Consider the following 21,743-nt stretch of genomic DNA (forward strand, 5'->3'; position numbering starts at 1 on the left):
CTCGGCGCGCCGGGGCGGGGCGCGCCCGCCCCCCCCTTCCCCTTCTCTCCCCACCACCCTCTACCACCCCTCCGGTCGATCCGTCCCCCGCGGCCGCCGCCCCCATGGCCGCCCCGCCCGCCCCCTGCCGCCGCCCCTGCCGCTTCTGAGGCACCGCCTACCCCACCTTCTCCCCCCCGCCCCCCCAGGAGATCCGCTGCGGGGATCCGCACCCCACACCCCTCCTCCCGCTCCTCGTCCCCCCCCCCGGGCCGCGGCCGCCTCCCCGGGGGCGGCGGGAGGAAGGCCGGGGCGTGGGGCTCCGGCGGTCGGGAGGGCGGTCGGTAGCCAAGGCGAGCCCAAGATGGCTGGAGGCAGCGGCGGCGGCAGGGGCAGGCGCGGGGGGCTGTGCTGAGCGGCCCCGCCGGGACGGGACGGCTCGGTTCAGGTTCGGCTCAGCTCGCAACCGCAGCCCATCCGCAGAGCACCGCCGGGCGGGCTGGGGAAGCAGCGGGAGCGGGCTTTTTTTCCGGTGACTTTATTTAATTTTTTTTTATTTTGCTTTTTGTTTTGTTTGGGTTTGTTTTTTGGTTGTTTTTTTTTACAAATTATTATATTTTTAATGCATCTCCGGTCTCCAGGAGGGCAGCTCAAAATGGCTGAGGGCTGACGGCTCCCCCGGAGCCTTACGCTTCGGCCGGCTCCTCCCGGCTGCCCGCCGCCGCCTCGCCCCTTCCCGGGGACGCTGTGCCGGGGGAAGGCTCGGACACCCCTCCCTCTGCCCCGGCGCCCCCGGCTCCATCGCATTGTGTCCTTTGGGGGGCTGCGTCCCCCGGTCGGCCATGAGAACGGGTTAGGTCGGACCCTCCCCCGCTCCCCGGACGCCTCTTTCCCTTCAGACCCGGTGGGAAGTCGGAGCAGGTTGATTTAGAGGGTTTAGATCCCCCTTGGCAAAGCCCGTCCTCTCTCCCAACCCTCTCAGAGCGCTGGAGGAGGCTGGCAGAGCTGCGCCGGGCAGGGGTGGCTCTGAATGACCGAGCTCTCTCCCATTCAAGACCTCGCAATCTCTAAGCGGTCGAGAGGGGTTTTTTTTTCCTTTTTTTTTTTTTTAAACTCCTGTCTTTTTTTTTTTTCCCCTCCCCCCCTCTCTCCTTTTCTTTTTTTTTTTTCTGCTCCGACGGGCTAGAAGCAAATTTCGGGGTCTGCAGAGAGATTTTGTTTTTTAACCATCATCATTGTCGCTATTATTATTATTTTTTACTCTTCCTCCTTTTCCCATTTTGGATCTTAACCCTTTGATCTGTTTCCTTTAAAAGACTGATTCCCAACTCCCATCAGGGGGAGAGGGAGGAGAAATACAGGGGAGGAAAAAAGCCCTGAGCCAGTCCGTGCTCTCAGCTGTTAGCCAGGTTAGTGGGGGACAAAAGTCCCTTTAAAATATTGAATGTCAGTTGCAAACCTAAGAAAAGAAAAATCCGATCCGGAACGCTAAATTTAGGAGCTTTATATGGAACTTGGACTCTGGTGCTGGATTTTGTATGGATTTTTTTCAACCTTTGGTAAGTTTTGATTCTCCTTCTGGGGTAAAAAAGAAACAAACGGCTTTTAGGGGTGGTTAAGACTTTGGGCTGTAAATCCTACAGTATCGTATTGGGGGTTTTTAACCGTTTGTGTTGCTTTTTTAACGAAGCGACGGGGACATCGCATTTTCTTGCCGGAGATTCCTAGAATGCTGCTCTGTGGTTTATTTTATCCCCGATTTTAAAATCTGCTGCGGTTGATTATTCGTCGCGTGTGCTGCGGGGAGGGGGGAGCCCAGGCATTCACCCCCAGCCTTCCCCTTGCAGGGAGGACAGACCCCAGCGTCCGCCCCTAGACCGCACTGAGTGACCGAAGTGGGTGGGGGGAAACGTCGCCAAGAGACTGCCGGCAGAGATGGCCGAGAATTGGAAGAACTGCTTCGAAGAGGAGCTCATCTGCCCCATTTGCCTGCACGTCTTCGTGGAGCCGGTCCAGCTGCCCTGCAAGCACAACTTCTGCCGGGGCTGCATCGGGGAGGCGTGGGCCAAGGAGTCGGGCTTGGTGCGGTGCCCTGAGTGCAACCAGGCCTACAACCAGAAGCCCAACCTGGAGAAGAACCTGAAGCTCACCAACATCGTGGAGAAGTTCAACTCCCTCAACCTGGAAAAGCCCCCCTCCATCTTGCACTGCGTCTTTTGCCGCCGGGGTCCCCCACTGCCGGCCCAGAAGATCTGTTTGAGGTGCGAGGCCCCGTGCTGCCAATCCCATGTACAGACCCACCTGCAGCAACCTTCCACGGCCCGGGGCCACCTCCTGGTGGAAGCGGACGATGTGCGGGCCTGGAGCTGCCCCCAGCACAACGCCTACCGCCTGTACCACTGCGAGGCCGAGCAGGTGGCCGTCTGCCAGTTCTGCTGCTACTACAGCGGGGCCCACCAGGGACACTCGGTCTGCGATGTGGAGATTCGCCGCAATGAGATCAGGGTAAGTCACACCTTCGTGGAGATGTCCAGCCCAGGGAGACAGCCGCTTTCCCTTGTCACCCTCTGTCGTGCCGTGTTTGCTTCCAAAGGCCTGTGTTTATGTAGGGCCTACACAAAATCCACACCAGTGCTGTTCCTCCACCCTGTCCCCCTGTGGCGGACATGTTAGATGGCCGCTCCAGCCCAGCAGTGACAGAGTGAGTGGGTGCTGGAGGGGCTCCCTGGGAAAGGGGATCCATGGCAGGAGGCATTCTGAGCCGTCCAGCCATAGGACCTGCAGCCTCTTGGGTCTGGGTTGTGTGGGGAAGGGTCAAGGTTTGGGGGCCGGGGGGTTTGGAAGGGCTGTCTCCCTGGTTCCTGCTGGGGTACGAAGCCATGTGGGGGAAGGCAGAGCAGCCGCTTGCATCTGAGGTCGGGTTGCCCTGAAAATGGGGCTCCCCTGGGGGACAAAGCGGCCACAGACATGGACCCTGTCCGTTGTGAGGCCTGTGAATGTCAAACTGACGGCTCTTACCACTGCCTCCCGCCGGGGCCGGCTGCTGCCATCTCCTTCCCCCCGGCGCTGGGAGACCTTCCTGTCGGAGACCCACAGCTTCTCACTGATAGGCATTTGCGTTTGGGGTTTGGCCAAACAACGCTTTTTTTTTTTTTTTTTTTTTATTAGGGGGTTTAGGGCTGCCCCCCTCTCCAGAGCAGCATGAGGCATAGTGCTGGGTTCAAGGGAAAGCAAGTCTGTATTTTGCTCGTGGCCAGACCATCTGGCGGGAGCTTTCACCCCAGCTCTCCACCCTGAAATTCGTGATGGGCATTTTACAGCCCTGTGGGCAGTGCTGCTGTGACCCCACCACCACCTTCACCCCTCCCAGGGCTGCCCCTCCACTGCCCCTCCGACCCTTCAAAAGAGGCCCTGCGCTTGTCCGCCAAATAAATATTTAACAATGAATTGAATGGTGATTACTGTAAAATGGGGATGATTTCCTGTGTATTTTAATGTTGCCAAAATGAGTCACCATTTAGCAATTAAAAAAAAAAAAAAGATGTCATAAATAAAAATTGCAGTATAATTACTTTCCAATTGGATGGCCAGGCCTGCGAAGGAGGGGGCAGCTCTGTGTAGAGAGAAGACAGACTGAGCTCACAGGAAGGTTATTTTCCTCTCCAGGTTTTTTTGGGGAAAACCAGAGACCTCCATAGAGGTGCCAGCAGCTGCACCACACACACTGCGAGGGGAAAGACCCAGCCAGGATTTTGGAGAAGCGCTTTTCTGCTTCTATTTATAGGGACTAGTTTTGTTCTCCCTCTACCAGGGTGGGAAAGCCACCTCAGAAGGTCTGCATGGGGCTGGGATGGGGCTCACGTGTGCATTTCTTGGAAGCCTTAGCCAGGGACCAAAACTATTTTTCCAGGTCCTTTTCCAGGACACTTTGATCTCATCTATTCCCATTCTTGCTGTGTGTTGTTTTTTGGGGTTTTTTGTTGCTGCTGTTGTTATGGCTGGATGCTCGCTGCTTCTCACGGATGCATGCTGCTCATGACCTGGCAGAAAGCTGCCATCCGCTCGGCTGGATTTTGGCCCTGGCATGAAATTTTAGGATACGTGGCCAGACACCGAACTGTGTTGGATGGCTGTATCGTTGAGCTGCAGACTTATTTTGTGACCTTGGCTAAATCCCTCGGTACCTCCATTGCCACGTTATCTTAATTTCCTTTCTCTGTGATGATAAGCTTGTCTCTTCCCGCTGGGCGCGTGGCTCGGTTGGGTGCACAGGGGCCAGGGCAATGGAGGACAGCCTGATGCTGGGGGACAGCATGCCCAAAGGATCCCCCTGCAGTTGAAGCAGTTCTTCCATGAACTGGCTGGAGCAGGGGAGAGCCCACAGGAAAAATACCCAGCAGGTTGCCAGCCCTCACTGCATGGCCTTGGCCAGGTTTCTGGCTGAAAGCCGCCCCTCACCAGCCTGCAGGGGAGGCGGCTGCATCAGCTCCCGAATTAGGGTGCGTGTGCTCAGCCAGTGACGGCTGCTGCCTGTGGGATCCGGGCCTGGGATTCCTGGCTGCTTGCTCACCCCATGGTGGTGAGCTGCTCTTAGAGCATCCCAGGGAAGGAGGGCTGGGGCTGGCGGGGTGGATGAGTAACGCCAGGCTTGGGAGGTCCAGGGGAGGCCTTGTCATGAGAGGTTTGTTCCGTGCGCAGCTCACATTTGGGAAGCCATTAATTGAGAAATGAGTCAAAGTTTGGAGGCTTCGAGCCTGGTCCTTGGTGAGTGGGACTTCTGAGTGTGAAGGGGTAGGACATGAACCTAGTGGTGGGGGTGGCCCCAACAGCCCAGAGGAGGGACAGGAGCCTGCAAACACCCTCCCAAATCCACCTTTTTTAGCATTTATTCTGGTGCTGCTGCCAGCGTACATTGGAGGGCATCTTACCCCTGGTTACAGTCCTAAGGGGAAGAGGTGCTCAGAACTTCCTGGGGACAGTACTAGTGCTTTCTCCGCTGGTAGCTAAGCTAAGAGAGCTTGTGCTGGAAGAAGGAGGCCCAAGGTGGGTGTCTGCAGGAGAAAAGAGGGTGTCTATGGAGGGCTTGCTTGAATAAGAGGAGCATGCTTGGTGGGTCTGGGGGAAGGGGATGCCTCAGTGGTAGGTGCTGCACCAGCCCGCAGAGTCCTGGCTCAGAATTGGTTGAACTCCCTGGTGCAACTGTAATACAAACAGTAAATAAAATATGTGGTTAATCTTTCTTTCGTGGGTGTATAAAGCGCTTACCTCCCCTTCCCCCCTGTGAGATGTTTTCTCCTTTGTTTCCTGTTTTTGTAGCGCTTAAAGGAGAAGGGGGAAAATGCTAACAACCTCCCCTCTTTTTTTCTTTTTTTTTTTTTCTTTTTTTCCTTCTTGATTTGTTTGTCAAAGTCTCAAAAAGAAACATTTGTTCTTCCATCTTTGCCTTTGCTGCCCCAGCCATGTGCCTTTTACCTGCCATCTCCCTAGCACAGGGGAACCTGCTTCTAGGGTTGAAAAAGAAAGTTGCTTCAGCATGAGGCTAATGCATTGCTTTAATTATTTATTTTTTTAAGTCATCCAGAACGGGGAAAAATACATTGCTGGGACTGGAGCACAAATCAGAAGGCAGAAGCCAAAGAGGGGACTTGTGGGGCATTACGGCGTTTGCCGTATCTTTCTGTGGGACATAGTTGGTTGAGATTGGGTACATCAGAGCTTGCTAAAGGATGTCCCAGCTGTCAATCCTTACTGGAGATGCCACCAGTGTGAAGGGAGTTAAGACAGAGGCTCTTCTTCTGCTTCCGTTTTGTTTCAAGGGATAACGTTACATTTCCCTTTGACTTAACTTGCAGTACATTTTGGGGAAATGGGGAGAAATTTCCTCCACATTCTGAAGATGTCTGATGATTTTGAACACTTAAGAGGGAGGAAATGCGTTGTGGTGCTGAGACCTGTGGGGAAACATTGAGGATGGCATGCAGCCAGAGCACCCATTGGCAAATCCAAGGGGACAGACAGGGACTGTGCTGCTGGGCCTATCTGCTGCTTGGTGCGTTTGGGCTTGCTTTCTTGGCAGCCCCCCAGAAAAGCCCAGCTCAGGTGCTTGGGCAGAGAGTATGGCAGAGAGGAGAGGTGGGTGCTTGGTGGGAGTACAGGAAGGCATGAATGCCAAGTCTGTACCAGAAACTGATCTTTGCCAGCCTTGGCCACCAGCCCCAATGCAGAGATGGCCCTTGTGCTTTTCTTACCTGCCTCAGCTGATTGCTTCTGTGGCTCAAAAGCTCTAGGTCCTTAGAAGAAAAATACCTCCAGCTTTTCTTTGATGGACAGCTCTGACACCAGAGACACCTTCCTGTTGGAAACGAGTCCCGTGTTGCATTCCCATGCTGCCATCTGTCCTGGGGACCTCAGCAGTCCTGGTACTGGGGAGGTTGGGGTCGGATCTGCTGTCAGGCTTCTGGTGTGAGCTTCTGCTGTAGGTTTTTTCACTCTGAAACAGGTTTGGTAACTTGTGTCGGGCTGGATTTTTACAGGCTTACTTATTTTCCAGATGACTTGTTTATCAGGAGTGCAGCACGCAGCTCACTGGAGGCATTGTGAGCGCAAGTGCCCAAGTGCTCTAGTGTTAATTTAGCTCTCGTGACTGTAGATGGTGTGGGTGGTGCCTGGCAGGCATTCCCCATGGTGCTCTCTGAACATACCTGCTCCACTAACAACCTTGGCAGTAGGTCCTGTGAAGCTGGAGATTTGCAGATCCTCCTTGCTGTCTCCATCTCAGCCTTCACCAGCACCCCAGAGCTGAACTACCAGCCCATTCTTATCCATGGTCAGTCTAGCCTTTGTCTCTTCCTCCCCTGGCTTTGCCCATGCCTGTATTTCAGCCCAGGGGCCTTGGGAGTCCAGTGCCAGGCTCCTAAATGTGACTGATCATTGTGCCCTGGGATGCTGTCAGTTGGTCAAGCTTCTGTGATGAGTAATGACTTCTTGGGCCTTGGGCAGTTGCAGACATCCCAGCACCCACCTATCCCTACTTTCCAGCTCTGTGCTGCTCACCACCATTGATATTTCAGGCTTTGGTTTACTGTGTTGTCTGGGGCAGCAGAGGATTTCAGTTCAACTGACAGCAGCCTGTGCTGCCCTGCAGAGCCACCCTGCTGCAAACTCATCTGGGTTTGATGGCCAAATGGCGGCAGGTTTCTTAGCGGCCCCAGATCTTTGGCTGAACTGGGACTCCCCCACTGCTTTCCTGATACACTTGAGCATTTTCCTTGCTGTTAGCCCACCAGGTTGCCAGTGGTTGCTTGTTCTAGATCTACAGCCCCGAGTCTGTAGTTGAGTCATTCAAGAAGTGACAGCAGAGATGGTGGATGCAGGGTTGGGGGGAGGAGGCTTGCAAAGGATGGGACAGCTTTGGTAAAAGAGTGGGACAGGAGCTGCAGCAGAGATTGCTCTGTTCCTGTGGGGGAAGACACTAGGTGGACAGGTGAGGCTGAAGAGTGGGGTGGAAGGACAAGGAGGAAAGAGAGATTAATCTGAAGACCTTGAGCTGCTTTGTAAGGAGCAGAGATGAACTGTATCCCAGGCATACCCCTGTGGTATACAGCAGTTGGCTGTACTTTGCAGGTGAAGTTGTCTTGGCAGAGCCTTGCCCACCCGTGCTAGCCAGCCCAAGCCAGAGAGCTTTCTGCCTTGAAGCCCTCCCTGGGTAGTGATCTTGAGATCACCCCCTGAGATGGGGGTGCTCTGGTCTGGTCTCTGAACCAGGAGGTATAAGCCCAGCTTTGGCTAGTGATGAGGGTATAGCAAACTTAGCCTAGACCCTTGTTTAGTCTAAATCCAACCCATGATATTTGCGTAAGCATCATGTGTCTGCCGGCATGGAGGTGTGCAACATGCTGTTCTTCTTGAGCCCATGAGCATGGTTGAAGAGGGAGAAATGGAGGAGACTTTGGCTGAAGCACGACATCTCAAACTGTACTGCATCCTTCAGCCTCATGTGTGGGAGCCTGGGTGAGCCCTTCAAGGAGTGCACAAGTCCCAGGACCGTCCTTCCCCTCCCCTCATTCCAGCAAAGCAAAGTTTTCAAGCTCTCACCATGTACTCAGACAAGCCTGGTCCTGATGAAGGGAAGTCCACTGTCTTTACTGCTCCAGTCTTTGCCTCTGGAGTTGAGGAGTTGCTTCTGCCCTCATCTGAGCAGGGGGAGCAGAAGTGGGGGCTGGTGAAGGGGGTGGGAGGAGAAGGCAGATTTCCATGTCTCACAAAGGGCACAAGCGATCAGATTCGTGCAACTGCCCAAGAATAAAGAGGCTCTTACAGTGCTGGCTGCCCTGACCTCTCTCCTCTCTGCTCCAGAGGACAGCGTGTGACCACACAGGGATTTCTTAGCTGTGTTTTGGAGGGAGGCAATGGGTTTTTTTATCCCCAGATCTCTGCGTAGCTTGCCTTGCAGCATATTGGCCTATTTTTTGCTCATTACCTATCTGTTTACTGTAAATCTTGGTATGCAGTGGTAGTTTTTTCTTTTCTTCTCTTTAATGTCATGTAATTGTTTTGATTTGGGTTTTTTTGTTGTTGTTGTGTTGGTTTGTGTTTTTTTTTTTCAATCTGACACTGAAATGGGGCTGTGAGCAGCAGTGCTTCCAGAGCAGGGACAAAAGTAACCAGGAAACACAGGGCAAGAGAGGAGGGATCGACACCGAAACAATGAAATAGCCAAGCAAGGAAAGACTGAATGCTCAATAGCACAAGCCTTTGCAGAAATGCCTGGCCAGTGCAGCATTTTATAATCAGCTTCTGTGCTGGGCTGGCCTGCAACAGTAGTGTGATGGGGGAGGAATGCTTTGAATTAGCTGGATGCCAGAATTAATTCTGTCAGAATTCAAATATACATTTATGTACAGATTTATAAATAAACAGCTGAAGCTGGATTCTGCTTTGCCACACAGGCTTGGGGGCAGAATCTGGTCTGGCCTGGCTTTTTTTCTTCTTTAGAAAAACACAACACAACTATGGATCTGGGTTAGTTTCTTGTCATTTTGTCAACTTTCTGCATTTTTAAGCAGTCCATAGACTCAGGAGATGCTGGTTTGGTCAGAGTAAAGTGGGTGGCTCGAAGGAGTTGGAGTGCTGAGCTTGCTTGAGATGGTAGCCAGTTTTCTGTGTTGAACCTCTGTTTGCTGATAGAGAAGCCAGGGCTGGTGCCAAAGGACCAGCAGGGAGGTGTGGAGTTCACAGGATCAGAAAAGCATGCCCTTCTCTTTGCTTCATGGAAAAAGCACAAGTATAGGCAGCCACCCCTGCTTTACCCAGGAGGACTAGAGCTGTTGTGCTTGGGAATGGGAGGAAGAGATGCCTAGTCCCAGATGTGGAGGGAGGGACAGTTATTTACAGGTGTTCACTGGGTGCACGCAAGTTTTTACATATGTCCCCAAGAACTTGCTGAAGAGATTCCCACTCCCAAATCCTTTCTGATAAGGATAGCTTTGCCCCATTCTTGTGAGGGTATTGGCAGTTGCTCGTTCTCTATCTGGTGATTCACTTGTGATGGAAACATGAGCAAAGTTCCTGGCTCAGAGCACTGTGCTGCTACTCTGTAGCAACGCCTTCTATATAACATGCACACCAAGTCATTCCTTTGTTGGGACAATGAACCAGAACTGGGAAAAACAAACAAACAAAAAACAAACAAAACCCCCCAAACTCCTTCCCCCTACCTGTCCTTTTTCAATTCCTTGGTCTGTGGGTGCTGTGGGGGACTGTCTCCAGATTGGGCTGGGAAGAGCTGAGCTGTAGATGGCTCCAGATGAGAGAGTTGGCAGGGAGTGACGTTCCGGATGGCTGTCTCTCTCTGAAATATGAGTAAATGTTGTCAGACCAGCCAACTGCATGATCTGGGCCTTGGGGAGGGCTGATCTGCCCTTTCCTTCCCCCACCCATCTCTCCTTTTGCAGGATCCCCCATTAGCTCTCTGTTCTCTCCCTGCCTGGGTAACCTGGAAGCTTCATCCAGCTGGAGCTTTGGAATAAGGGAAGGAAAATCCCCCATATCCTAATAGAGGCAGTGTTTTCCCTTGTTAATCCTAACCCTCATTTGAGCCAGTTATTGTGTGGCTTTAAAACCCCATCCCCTGGAAACAAGCCTCCCACCCCCTTCCCTCCCAGCTGATTCTGGTCGGTGGAACTGAGCTCCAGGGTTTGGTGCCTGGCCACACGCAGACACAGATCAATTGTGCTGGGGGGTGGGGGGTGGGTTGGTATTTTTGTGACAATGTTTTTTATTGCTGGTTGTGGTTGTTGTTAGAAATTTGGGGAGGCTGGCATGTGCTGTGACTGACTTGTGCGTGTGGCAAGGGGAGAGAGGGTAATACGATTGCGTCCGTCTCATTATTCTCTTGCTGGTGGGGTTGGGGGATAACTGCATCCTTTTCCCCATCCAAATCCGTGCGAGCTGCTGGTGCTGTGGTGGGAGCTCATTTTCCCTGCAGGTGAACTCCTCTGTGCTCAGACAAAGGGCTGGGGGGTGCTGGTGCCTCCCTTTGTTCTCCTCCTGTCCTGGTGCACCCGCCTCCTGACGGCAAAAAGCCCCTTGAAGGGCGCCTCTCAAATGGATGGAGCAGAATAAATGCACTGCAAGGTCTCTGTCTCCCTCACAGACCCTTTGGGGAGGAGGGAGGCTGTCCACACTCTCCCTTCCCTTGGGTATTGTGCTAGCCCCTTAGTGACAGGGGTGGCCAGATCCAGGAGGGAATTTCTGCAGCTCTCCTGCAACAGCTGCACTGTTGTGGCTGGGTGGCTGAGGCCTGCAAGCTCTTTTGGGTCAGAGGTGATTTGGTTGTAGGGAATGGGGATGGGATCTACCCCCTAAAAGGGAATGGGAGCACACTTTGGGGTCATTTTACTGCCTCTGCCTGCTGGGACAGGGCATCCAGGCAGGGAAGTGGAAGTAATGCCTTGTGTGTTGTGCAAAGACCACCCTTTGCCAAACACATCCCTGGAGAGTGTGAGCCCAGCAGGTAAAATGACATGTCCTCCAGAGGAGGATTTTATAGCATTTTACTTACAACAGGGGAGAAAAAAGGTCAGTTTAATCTGCAACAACTGAAAATCTGGTTAGGGAAGTCAGGGTGTTAACCTAAAGCAGAGATAAGTGGAGGTGGGGAGACCTGGCAGGGAGTTGGAAATTCCGTGGCAGCATGTGGAAGCAGTCCTGGAGACTCAGACTTTCTTTGCTGGTGGTAGTACCTTGCTGAACATGGGACCCTGTTAGCTACCCCTACCAATGCTGGCTTCTGGCTACTACTATTGTCTGTGAACATGCATGGTACTAATCTCCATTTATCAAAGTGCTTTTACATCAATCTGATAAACAGTACTGAGGCAACAAGCAAAAGCTAAACCTTCCTCCATGTGTTAAAACTGTTTGCTGGAGTCTTCCTCAGGAAATGTTCCTTCTTTCCAAAACACAAGGCCCAGCTTTGCAGGAGAAAGAAAGAGACAGGAGGCATCCAAAAAGACAACCTTCATGCACATGCTGCATCCAAGAACTGTAGACACAGAATCATGAAATGGTTTGGAAAACCTTGAGGAAAACCTTTGAGAAAAAACTTGTGCTTCCCAAAAGCTGGAGGCTGTGAATGTCTGTAAGCTTTTGTGAAAGATGGAGGAACCTAGGGGAGTGGGAACCCATGGGGCAGCAATCCCAGGCATGTCCCATCCACGGGGTGGTGATCCCAGGTGTCCTGAGTCCTATCCCAGCCAGCTGCTTTGCATCTGTGAAGTCCATCTCTTTTTCTGCTTGTGGGGGGGAGTGGGCATTGATGATTTGAAGGTCAAGTAGAAATCATGAGCTGGGCCCAAGGTGTGGTTGTGCTCACCATGCTAGGTAAGGAGAAGCCACCGCAGAACCAAGCTGGTTGCTGGGTTTCTGTGTGGGTGCAAGTTCACCAGGTGATGAGGAGCCACTGCTTTTGGTCCTTGTGCTCTAGAAAATGTCAGTGTGGTCACAGCTAGAAATGGCTTCCCTGGCTATACCTTGCTCACTCGTGCTGCCCCCTTGATCCCTGTGCAGCTCTCAGCCAATAGCCTTGGTGCCTTCACTGCATCCTCTTTAAAAGAGGATAATGAAACTGAAAGAGGGAAGCAGCAGGCACTGGAGGCACCTTGGACTGCTAGGCTTGATAAACCACTTTTGGTCTGCCAGAGACCTGAGGAGCTGGAGTTTTTGAGTCAGGAGAGGAACTGCCAGGAGGGAGAGGGATGGAAGCTGAGCCTTGAATCTGGCTTGCACGAATTGGCAGGACCTGGGTGGAGCAAAGCGGTTCCCCTTGTTCCCTGGAAGGAAGGAGCTGACTAGGGTCTAAGCTGTCAAGCTCCGGTCGCAGAGTCAAACCTGGAAGATAAATGATACTTCAGGGGCCTGAGATCAATAATGTCAAAGGCTGGTCTGTAATCGGGCGAGATTAAAAACCAATGACAGGCCTTGTCCTAGGAGCAGGAGTCAGCATGTTGAAGGAGAGCATCAAGGTTTGCCCTTTTGCAGCTAATCCCTGTCAGTGCCTACATCCAAAACCCACCTTCCCAGATTACCCCCTGCAACATCAGTGATTCCCTGTCTCAATCAACAGTAACCGCATCCCAGGCCCCCCCACAGCCAGCCCCTCTTCACTGGTCCCTGTGCAGCTGGTCCAGAGCACTCCTGCCCTTGGGAGAATGTCTGAGGTGAAGACAAAAGCAGTGCAGAGTGGTGCTGCCCGCCAGATGATTTTGCTGCTGGGGGCTGAGCAGAGCCTGTGAGAAGCAGAAGGGGGGTGGGTGGAGAGACTGAAGCAGGAGGTCATATTGATGCTGTGGGTACCATGATGCTGTGTGCAGTAAAGATGCTTAGCTTTGGGGAGTGCACTGGGGAGAGGAGCTTGGGAAGTAAGGGCTGCAGATGACTCTGGCTTTGTCCTAAATGCATTTGTTTTACTTGTATTTATCAATTAAGGGGTGTCACAGGTGTTTAGGCAGGAGACGGTGGGGATGCATGGTTGTGCCTGTTTTGGGGATGCTGCTGTTTGTGCACAGAGGTGGCTTTTCGCCTGGGTGGGTGCTGGGCAGGGGGCTGTGCCCCTGTGCTCAGCTGGAGCATGCTTCCTCTGGTCAGCAGCAGCCACAGTCCGGCTAAGAAGAGGGAATTGATTTATTTGCAGGAGCAAATGAAAATAAACTTGAATCCCTTTTTACTGTTCATTCTTAAAGGGGTGCACACTCTTGCAGATCTGCAGGTCAGGGCCTGTGAAAGGCACTGGGGAACAGGATGTTGCCTCTCAATCCTGAGCACAAGGGCAATTAAAGAAGGGACTGTGCCATCTCCTGCTGTAGCCCCTTGTACACACACATGCGCACACACACACACACACACACACACCAGGTGCTGGAGGTGCCACTTGACTTTGCCCCAGGCTCCTCTTCCCCTTCCTCCCTGCTCCCCCACCCCTTCCCCACCAGGAAGCCTGGCCTTTTTGTGAAGTGATGCCTCCTGACATCAGCCAGGCGCTGTGATTTCCTCCATGCCGGGGAGGGTGAGCAGGCATGGAGAGAGGGGTGCCATGTTTCCCAAAAGGTGACATATGGCCCTGGGCTTGCTGGAGCTCAGGGTGGTGGTGGCACTCATGGGGAGTCTGCATGTTCAACCCGGATGCTGCAGGGAGGTGGTTTGGCAGAGTTTTGCCTGCTTGTGCTGCTCTGCCTGAAAACACTGTTCCCATGTGTTTCTTCTTGCTGCCTGCAACTCTGATTGCTTCGGTGGCATCTTTAGTTGACCTCTATAGTGATGCTGTGTTGGATTCTGTATAGCTGAAGCTTGGGCAGTGCTGGCTGCAGGGTCTTGCTTTAAAATCAGTGGCCTGCTGCAGGAGTGGGAAAGGGCTTATGGCAAGACAGGAGCAGGATTGACATTCTTCTGTGGCCCAGGGCTGCACTAAAGCTCTGGGGACATCTTGCTTCAATGTGCAGACAAGTTGCTTCAGCAAGGGCAGGGCACAGCTCAGCTGCAAGGGAGTTCATGGGGTGCAGGCTCTTGGCTGCTCCTTGGAAGGGGGCTAATGCAACACATGGGAATTGGCCAAGTGCTTGCCAATGAGAAGCCATGGCTGGTGCCTTGCCAGGAGCTTGGGGGCCTTGCATCTCTAATTCAAGATGTGTTTACTGGCGGATGGTGTTTTGCAGCTGGCTGGCTTGAAACTACAGGTCCCAGCATGCTCCCTTCCATGTCACCAGACTGCTGAGCTCCAGCAGGAGAGTGGCACCATGACGATCGTGGGTTTGGTGCTCACTGCTGGGGGGCTTTTCCTGCCATGGAGAAAGGCTTTGGTTCATCAGGGCCAGGCTGGTCTCTGCTTCCTGCTTGCTTATCCTCCCACCACCCACTTGCTCAATGAAAGACCAGGTTGGCCTTTTTATGTCACCAGGCTGGGGAGGGGATCTGGTCCTATTCTTACTCGTTTGCAATGTAAATATTTTGGTCCTGAGTATGTTGCTGGGAGCTGAGTGTCACGTTGAGGAGTGTGATTCATTCATGCTGTTGCTGCTCAGAGCACAATGAGGCAGTCTTGGGACTGATCCCAAAGATTTCCTGTGATCGCGGCTGGTGGGGAATTTGGGACGTCACGTTTGACTAAGTCTGAACCCTCTTTGAGCAATTCCTGTAAGCCAGAAGTACTGTGCTGTGCCCAGCGTGTTCAGGGCTTGCTACCCCCAAAAGGCAGTGGGTGCAGGTGGCTTACATTTCCAGAGAGAGGAAGAATAGAGAGTGAGGCTGAGCTCTGGCTCTTGCCTTCCCCAGCTGCTGGTGGGTGGAAGAGGTCGCAGGATGGTTGGGCTTTGTGACCAGTCCCAGCCAGCCTAACAAATAAAGGTCCAAAGCAATGCAAGTTGAAAAGCTGCTGCACATTGAATCTCAGGAGTCCCCTGGCAGAGTTTCTGTGGTGGGGCCTGTGCTGCAGAAGCATTCCTGTGTGTCTTAGAGGGATGTGGTACAGCCTGAGGCAGGACATGGGACAGCTGAGCCGGAGCACTGGACGATGCCGTTCTATCCTTTGCTTCCCCTGTGGATGTTCTGCTGCCAGAAGGGACCTTTGCTCCCCTAGTTTGGTGACTGATGCAGGAATGGCTGCACCATCCACCCGGCTGGCTCCTTCCATCCCCTCATGTGTCTATTCATCCTCCCCACACCACTGGGAGCCAGGTGCGGCTTCGCAGTGCTCAGATTTGATCTGGCATCCTTCATTAGACAATGTTTGTTCACGCTGCATTTTTCTTTTTGTTGGCTTGTTTGGACATGCACTGGTACATTCACGGCACTCAGGCAGTAACGTGAGTCTCTTTCCCATTAGGAAAGTGGCCAGGATTTGGGGGGGCCAGGAGGGCAGCTTAAGCAGTAGTTTCTGAGGTATTTCCTTTTGCTGCCACACCCTGCGTAAAAGAGCAATATCCGCGGCTTCAGCTGCTATCGCAGGGCTTCGAATGTCTCTCTTTTAATATAGATTGGTATCATTTTGCATTTTAAAGTAAAAACACGCTGCAAGCTGCAGACAGCTGTCGGTTGGCAGCTTTGTTTGAACATCTGGTATTGCTGGGCTGCTGTTCAGCGCGATCTAACTATGGGATTCATAAAGATTATAATCCAGGCTTTCAGATTCTCAACAGCCGCCTTGTGAAAAAAACAGGGCAGAGAGAAACCCCAGCAGAGAGGGGACTTGAGGGGTCCTCAGCATTCAGCAGGTCATGATCAGTCCCCTCTTGGGTACAGAATGGTTTATGGGCTCACTGTGTATTGCCTTGGCTGCCCACAGGTGCTGACAGGCTGCTTCCAGGCTGCAAAATGCCATGCGCTGAGGAGCTGTAGAAGTGCAGAGTCCTTTTTTTATTTCTCTCCCCCCCTTTTTTTATTTTTTCCAGCTTGTGTGCTGAATCCGACTGAGCCTCCTATTCCTCTGGGTGGTGTCTGGTGCTGGCAAGCTGAAGCAGCAGAATCTGCTGTGGCTTTGGGTGGATGTTTGTAACAGTTGTCTGCAGCAGCAGGGCCTGGTTTGTCTTTCTTTAAAGTAGGTGATGGAGGACCCAATGCTTGGAGTGAACATCTTGGCATGTCAAAATCTTGTTTCCATGATAAATTGAGTCCTCTATTCTTCTCAACCAAAAGGTTGAGCTAGCCACCTATGTAAGCCCCATCCATCCCTCTGTGAGTCAGGTACTTTCCTTGGCACCTTTGAGAATTAAGCAGTCTCTAAGCTCCTAACAGGTTTTATAAATCTTGTTAGTTGATCTGCATTTTTGCAAAGCTCTTTGAATCCAGCCTATTGACACATAAGTCACCTTGACTTTCTGCAAGGCTTTGATTCCCAGCTCACTTTCAGGCTCCATTTGTCAGTTGGAGGTGCACAAAAAAACGTCCACCCTTATCTTTATTAGAAAAAGAGAAAAGCTGCCTGCAGAAATCTAGCTGCACTCTAGTTGATGCAGGCCAGTAATAGAGGTGCATATAAACCTGTTCTGCCCTTGTTTGTGTTGATTTAACTTACCAGTACAAATTAAAATAGCCTTGAGCAGTTAGAAGTGTTTTCCTCCTGAGCAGTTGGGAGGAAAAAAAATAAAATCATGGCCTTTAAATTAAAGCAGGTGTTTCTGTCTAGGGCTGTCTGAGTTTAGAGAAAGGCTTCAATGCCAACTATGCTGCTGGACCCCTTGTCTCTGAGTCACCAAACAAGAGGCTGATAGGGCACATGGCTGCAGGTCAGTGGTCTTGTGGCTGGGACATGGGTGCATGCAGGTGTTCCTGTGGCTGCTCTGCTCCTCAGTGGTATGTGGGTTACCTCAAGAACTTGCTCTTACATCCACATCCTTGGGCCAGGCTCCCCTCTGGAACAGAAATTAGCAATTGGGGCGTAGGAAGCTGAAGGGGCTGTTCAGAGCTCAGGTTTTCTCATGGTGGGAGTGAGCAGTGATGGGTGCAGAGCAGAGATCTTTGGGCTGGGGAGAGGCAGCTCAGCCTGCAATGGGAGGAAGGGTGGAAGAGGCTGGCTGTGTTTCACCCCTGCAGGGAGAAAGCTCTGAGATCACTCAGGCCAGCTGGATCTTGAATGCAAAATGTTTATTTGGAAAAAGGAGTGAGGGTTTCTCAATTTTGCAGGGGCTGCAGATGGGGGTAGGTTTGCTGCCAGGCGATGGGAATGGGGTTTTTTGTAGGATGGCTGCTTTTGAGGGCAAGGCCACAGTTTGGGCATGACTGTCCAGGACCCCAAGCTTGCAGTGCATTGGGAAAATGTTGGGATTCAACAGAGGTAGACAAGGGTGGGACAACAGTAGATTGAGGCAGGATTGAGCATGCTGCCAAAGCTTATTTAATTTTTTGTGGGGGTTATGGGAGTAGCCACACACAAGTGATATGTCAGAGAAACAGGGCCTGTGTGAGAAGCCTGATTTTGTGATTCAACTGAGTTTCAGTGCTGAGTGACCTCCCACTTCTGCCCTGACTGCCACCACTGGAACTGGCAGAATGCTTTCCAGAGCCAGTCTGGGAAGGTAATACAGCTGAAAAGAGACTGCTCTTTTTTTACTGGCTTAAGTTTTCATCTGGATCTGTGGTTGCTAAGGGGCAGATATATGAAAACAGAGACAAAAGAAAGAGAAAAGGAGGTTAGGGCCCTATAACATACAAGTAGATTGATTGAAATGTTCAAGGAACCATTAGCACAGAGCACAGTGAAGGTGGAAAGGACAAGACTTCTTATATGATCTCTTAGGCTTCAAAAAAATGAAACCTGATGACCTTCTGACATGGTACGGAGGAAGCATAAGACAGTGTCAGTTGTAAGGGCCATATGTACTCCAGGTGTTGGTGCCAGTCCAAGGTTCCAAGTGAATGGAAATGGGTGCTTAGGGCATTTGGGTCTGGATGCCTGAAACTGTCTGGGTTATTACAAACTCCTGCGCTTTCCTGGGGTGCTCTGGAAGTGATTGCTCAAAGGGCATTTGGTGCTGGGTCGTGCTGGGCAGGGAATGCTTGTGCAAGGGCCCACAGCCAGAGCCTTGTGCTGGAGATGGCTCACCATGAAGGTAAATTTTGTCACTAATTTATAAGCAGTCCCAAACTAGGACATTTTCCCACTAAAAGTGAAAGAGCTGAGGGGAAAGAGCTCCTCCCTTGCATCCCTGGTGGGAGAGAAGATGTGGACCTTGTCCTTCATAAACATGGAGCTAAGCCCTGGGATTCCTTCTGGCTCTCCTTGCTCCCAGGCGAGGGCAGCCTGGATTGTTCTCCCTCCCAAACTCTGGCTGGAGGGGGCTGCTGGCCAGCATCTGCACCCAGGCCTGGGCAGGGATCTCCTTTCCCTCCCTTTCCAGCAGAGTGGAAAAAGATTTCTTGATTTTTTTTCTCTGTCCTGAAGGCCTGGTCATGCCTGCAGCCACAGCCTCAGCATCTCTCTGGTCTCTCCATCTTGCTCCTGCACCACCCAAAAGCATCTGCTGTCCTCATGCTGCTGGGACGCAGTGAGGGAGCACATTTGCTCTGGATGGATGCTGTCTCTCTTGGCAGACCTAGGGCAGGAGATGGCTGTACCAGCCAAAGCATGGGCATCACCAAGGCTCATCCTTGTTCCGTGGAGCCAGTCAGTCTTGCCTGGCTGCATGCTCAGCATGTAAACCACTTCCTCCATCCCCATATCCATCTTCCTTGTGTATTTCCAGCTCCTTTCTTCCTTTCCTCCCCACACTGTGAGTGAGTCAAGCTCCAGGTCTGTCAGGGTGGTTTGCTCTGTTGTCACTGCCTATCACTGCACTTTGCATGGGGTCAGTTCATCAAATGCTGGTGATCAGCACCACCTTGCTCCTACCCTCCAATACGAGGCAAAAGTAGCTCTGGTGTTTGGGGTGCCTCTGTTTCGCGGGGCACATCACCCGTACTGGGCACCCTCTATCAGGAAGGCTTCTGCCTCTGGGACCTGAAAGGCTACTGTCACAGAAGGGTTACTTCTTCAGCCACTGTCCTTGTCACCCTGCTCCTTTATCTCCCTTATCTCCCTTTCCCCTCAAAGCAGATCTTCATCCCAGTCTTAGACGACACTGATAGCAATGGCAGCTAGGCTACAGCTTGAAGTTGTGGTCCAAAAACCGCAAGTAGAGCCCCAGCCTCCTTCCCCCTTTTGTGCAAGAGGCACAGCTGCAAGTAACTCCCGTGCCAGGGGGATGTGGGGGTAGACACAGAGGCCTGGGGAGGCAAATTAACATCCTCAGGGTCCTTCTGAAGGTTACTTTCCAATAGAGAATAGGTCCCCATTTCCTGGCCTCCAGAAATCCTGCTGCTGGCCCCATGCAACACAATGCCTCATATTTTCCCCTTACTAACAAGTTCTTCCTTTCTGCTGGGTGTAAACAAGGGGAAGAGCCATCCAGGGCTGCAGGCACTGGCACATCCCCATGGCAGTCCAGGGTCAGCTGCTACAAGGACATGGTCTGCCATGCCCACCATCCTGGAGTGCCACAGGGACAAGGGCTGACCTTGAATACTTCTATGCAGCCACACTGTAGGGGTGCCCTGTGCTGGGGTTGGTGTTGGAGGTGGGACATGGGGCTTTGCCTCTTGGGCAGCCAGTGAAGGTGCAATGTGGAGCTTAGCCTGATGGTTTCTCCTCCCTGAGAGAGAAGGCTCAGAGACCAGGCAGCGTCTTGCAGGGAGATGGAGACGGGCAGGAGGCATCTCCACCCACCCTGGCGTGAGTTCAGGATGAAGAGCTGCTCTTGCAAGAGGCACCCTACATCCTGTTCTCCCAAGTCAGCACTGGATGTTCAGCCTCCAGCCCTTTTCCACAGAACATCAGCTCTCCCAGGGCTCAGGGGGTCCCTTGATGTCAGCAAGGGGGTCTCTTTGGTGCCTGTGCACTGCGTGGCTGCTGCTAGCAAGGGCAGCTATTAATATCACAAAGGCTGTTCCCCTGCCTCTTCCTTCCCCTGCTGGGTATAAAGCAGCCCAATCTCTGCTCAGGGAGCACCGTGAGAAAAGCCCAACCCTGGAGCAGTGTGTGTGTGCTCTGGGTTGGACGAAGAAGGCGACGTCTCCTGCCCTGGCCCCAGACCTCCCCTCCTTTCTGGTGCTTACTGTTAATGTGTACAAGATGAAACCCTAACCAGAAAACACTTCCTTCCTGTCCCTGTAAGCAGATCAGCTTTCTGTGAGTGTTGTGGGGGCCACAGGGGGTTTGAAAGAACTGCTTTTGCCTGTGTCTGGTCCTTAGGAGACCATGGAGGTGTGGGAGGGATGCTCCAGGGAGTTTGTCCTCAGGCTGCAGCAGTGTGGGATCTTGTGTTTTAAGATGCTGTTTTGGGGGGGCACTGGGTTGGCATGCCTCATGCATGGTGCAGGGGTGCCAGTGAGTTGGCAGGTGGGGGACACTTTCTAGAGGGATGAGAATAGATCATCATGTGTTTTTTTTTCTCAGAAAACTGGCCAGGGCTGTAGAACAGGAAGCTTGCAAGTAGGAGGTAGAGGGAGGTGAAAGACTGTGCTTGCCTCCTCTGTCCAGGGCTCTCAATGCATTAAAATTCAGTTGCTGTTACTTTAGGCCCATCTTCAGCAACATGCTGGGACATGGGTCTCAATGGAGGCCCTTGATCCTGATTCCCGGGCTGAGCTGCAGGTGTCTGGAGCCATTCCCACAAGAGGCATCTTCCCTTCATGGCTGCCTCACTCTGGTTCCACCTTCCTCCTCCTCCTTGCCCTTCCTCCCCCTCATGCTCCGAGCTGCTCCCTCCATTCTGGCTTTCCGGTGGCTGCAAACAATGTCCTTATTCACTCCGTGGCTGGGATTTGGCCTCAAGGGGAAGGCCTGGGCACAAAGGAGAGGGAAGGAGGGAGGCAGAGAAGGGAGTGCTCCTGTCCTGGGCCAGCTGTCCAGCTGCAGCTAAAGGCACTCTCTGAGGCAGTATGGCTTTCTGCTCTCCCAGTGTCCTCCAGAAACGAGGGCTGTGCACTCTTGTGGTTTGTCCACCTGCCCTCCACTAGCCCCCTCTGAACCTGCAGCCAGCTTCAGCTCAGTTTATTGGGAATTAGCATCCCGCAGACATCCCACAGATTACTTGGTGTGCAGGGACATGGTTGCTTTTGCCATGGGAATGCCCATGAAGGATGCACAACACCATCAGAGAAGCTGCATGGACCTCAGTTTGCTATGAACACAGTAAGGCTTTTCACTGCTCCCACTCTCATTTAAAACCATCTGCTCAGCAGTTCATGGGGCACCTCTCTGGCTTTGGTGAGGTTGTCAGGCCCCTTCCTGATCCCACTGGGAGTTGGGCAGGGGCTGATGAGTGCTTGAGCCCTCAACGAAGGGGTGCCACTGGCTCTCCTCTGCCCACTCTTCCCAGGAGTACCATATGAGGACCCAGGCCACCCCTGGAGCAGGTGAAACCTTGGGGAATGTAGTGGGATTTTGCTCCCCTGGTGCTGGCCCCATAGTGACAGGCTGCTGGGGGCTTCAAAAGTTGGTATGAGAGGATCTGGGGGCTCCAGGCAAAGCAGGGACATAATGCACCATTATCATGGGCTCAGCATGAGGATAGTGGTGAGACCAGCCTGAGACAAGCCATGGAGATTGCCTGCAGGAATCTTGCCTGTATGTTTCTCCCTGCCTGGAAGGTTGGGTGGGTGTGAGCTCCTTCTCAGGCCTTCTCCTTTGCAGTGGGAGGTTGCCCAGTCAGCTGAGCTGGACCTGTGTGTGTAACACT

General features: G+C 52.6%; 1 protein-coding gene across 1 annotated transcript in view; it reads left to right on the plus strand.

Annotated features, from left to right (window-relative positions):
• The first annotated feature begins 278 nt into the window (after window positions 1-278).
• Window positions 279-21,743, plus strand: part of TRIM8 (tripartite motif containing 8) — a 29,687-nt gene continuing 8,222 nt past the window's right edge. Inside the window, exons 1-2 of the mRNA XM_030453436.1 lie at window positions 279-1,538; window positions 1,827-2,484. Of these exons, the coding sequence (XP_030309296.1) occupies window positions 1,915-2,484 (570 nt within the window). The 5' untranslated portion in view covers window positions 279-1,538; window positions 1,827-1,914. The remainder of the gene's footprint in view (window positions 1,539-1,826; window positions 2,485-21,743) is intronic.

Source organism: Calypte anna, chromosome 6 (genome assembly GCF_003957555.1).
Source record: "Calypte anna isolate BGI_N300 chromosome 6, bCalAnn1_v1.p, whole genome shotgun sequence".
NCBI lineage: Eukaryota > Metazoa > Chordata > Aves > Apodiformes > Trochilidae > Calypte > Calypte anna.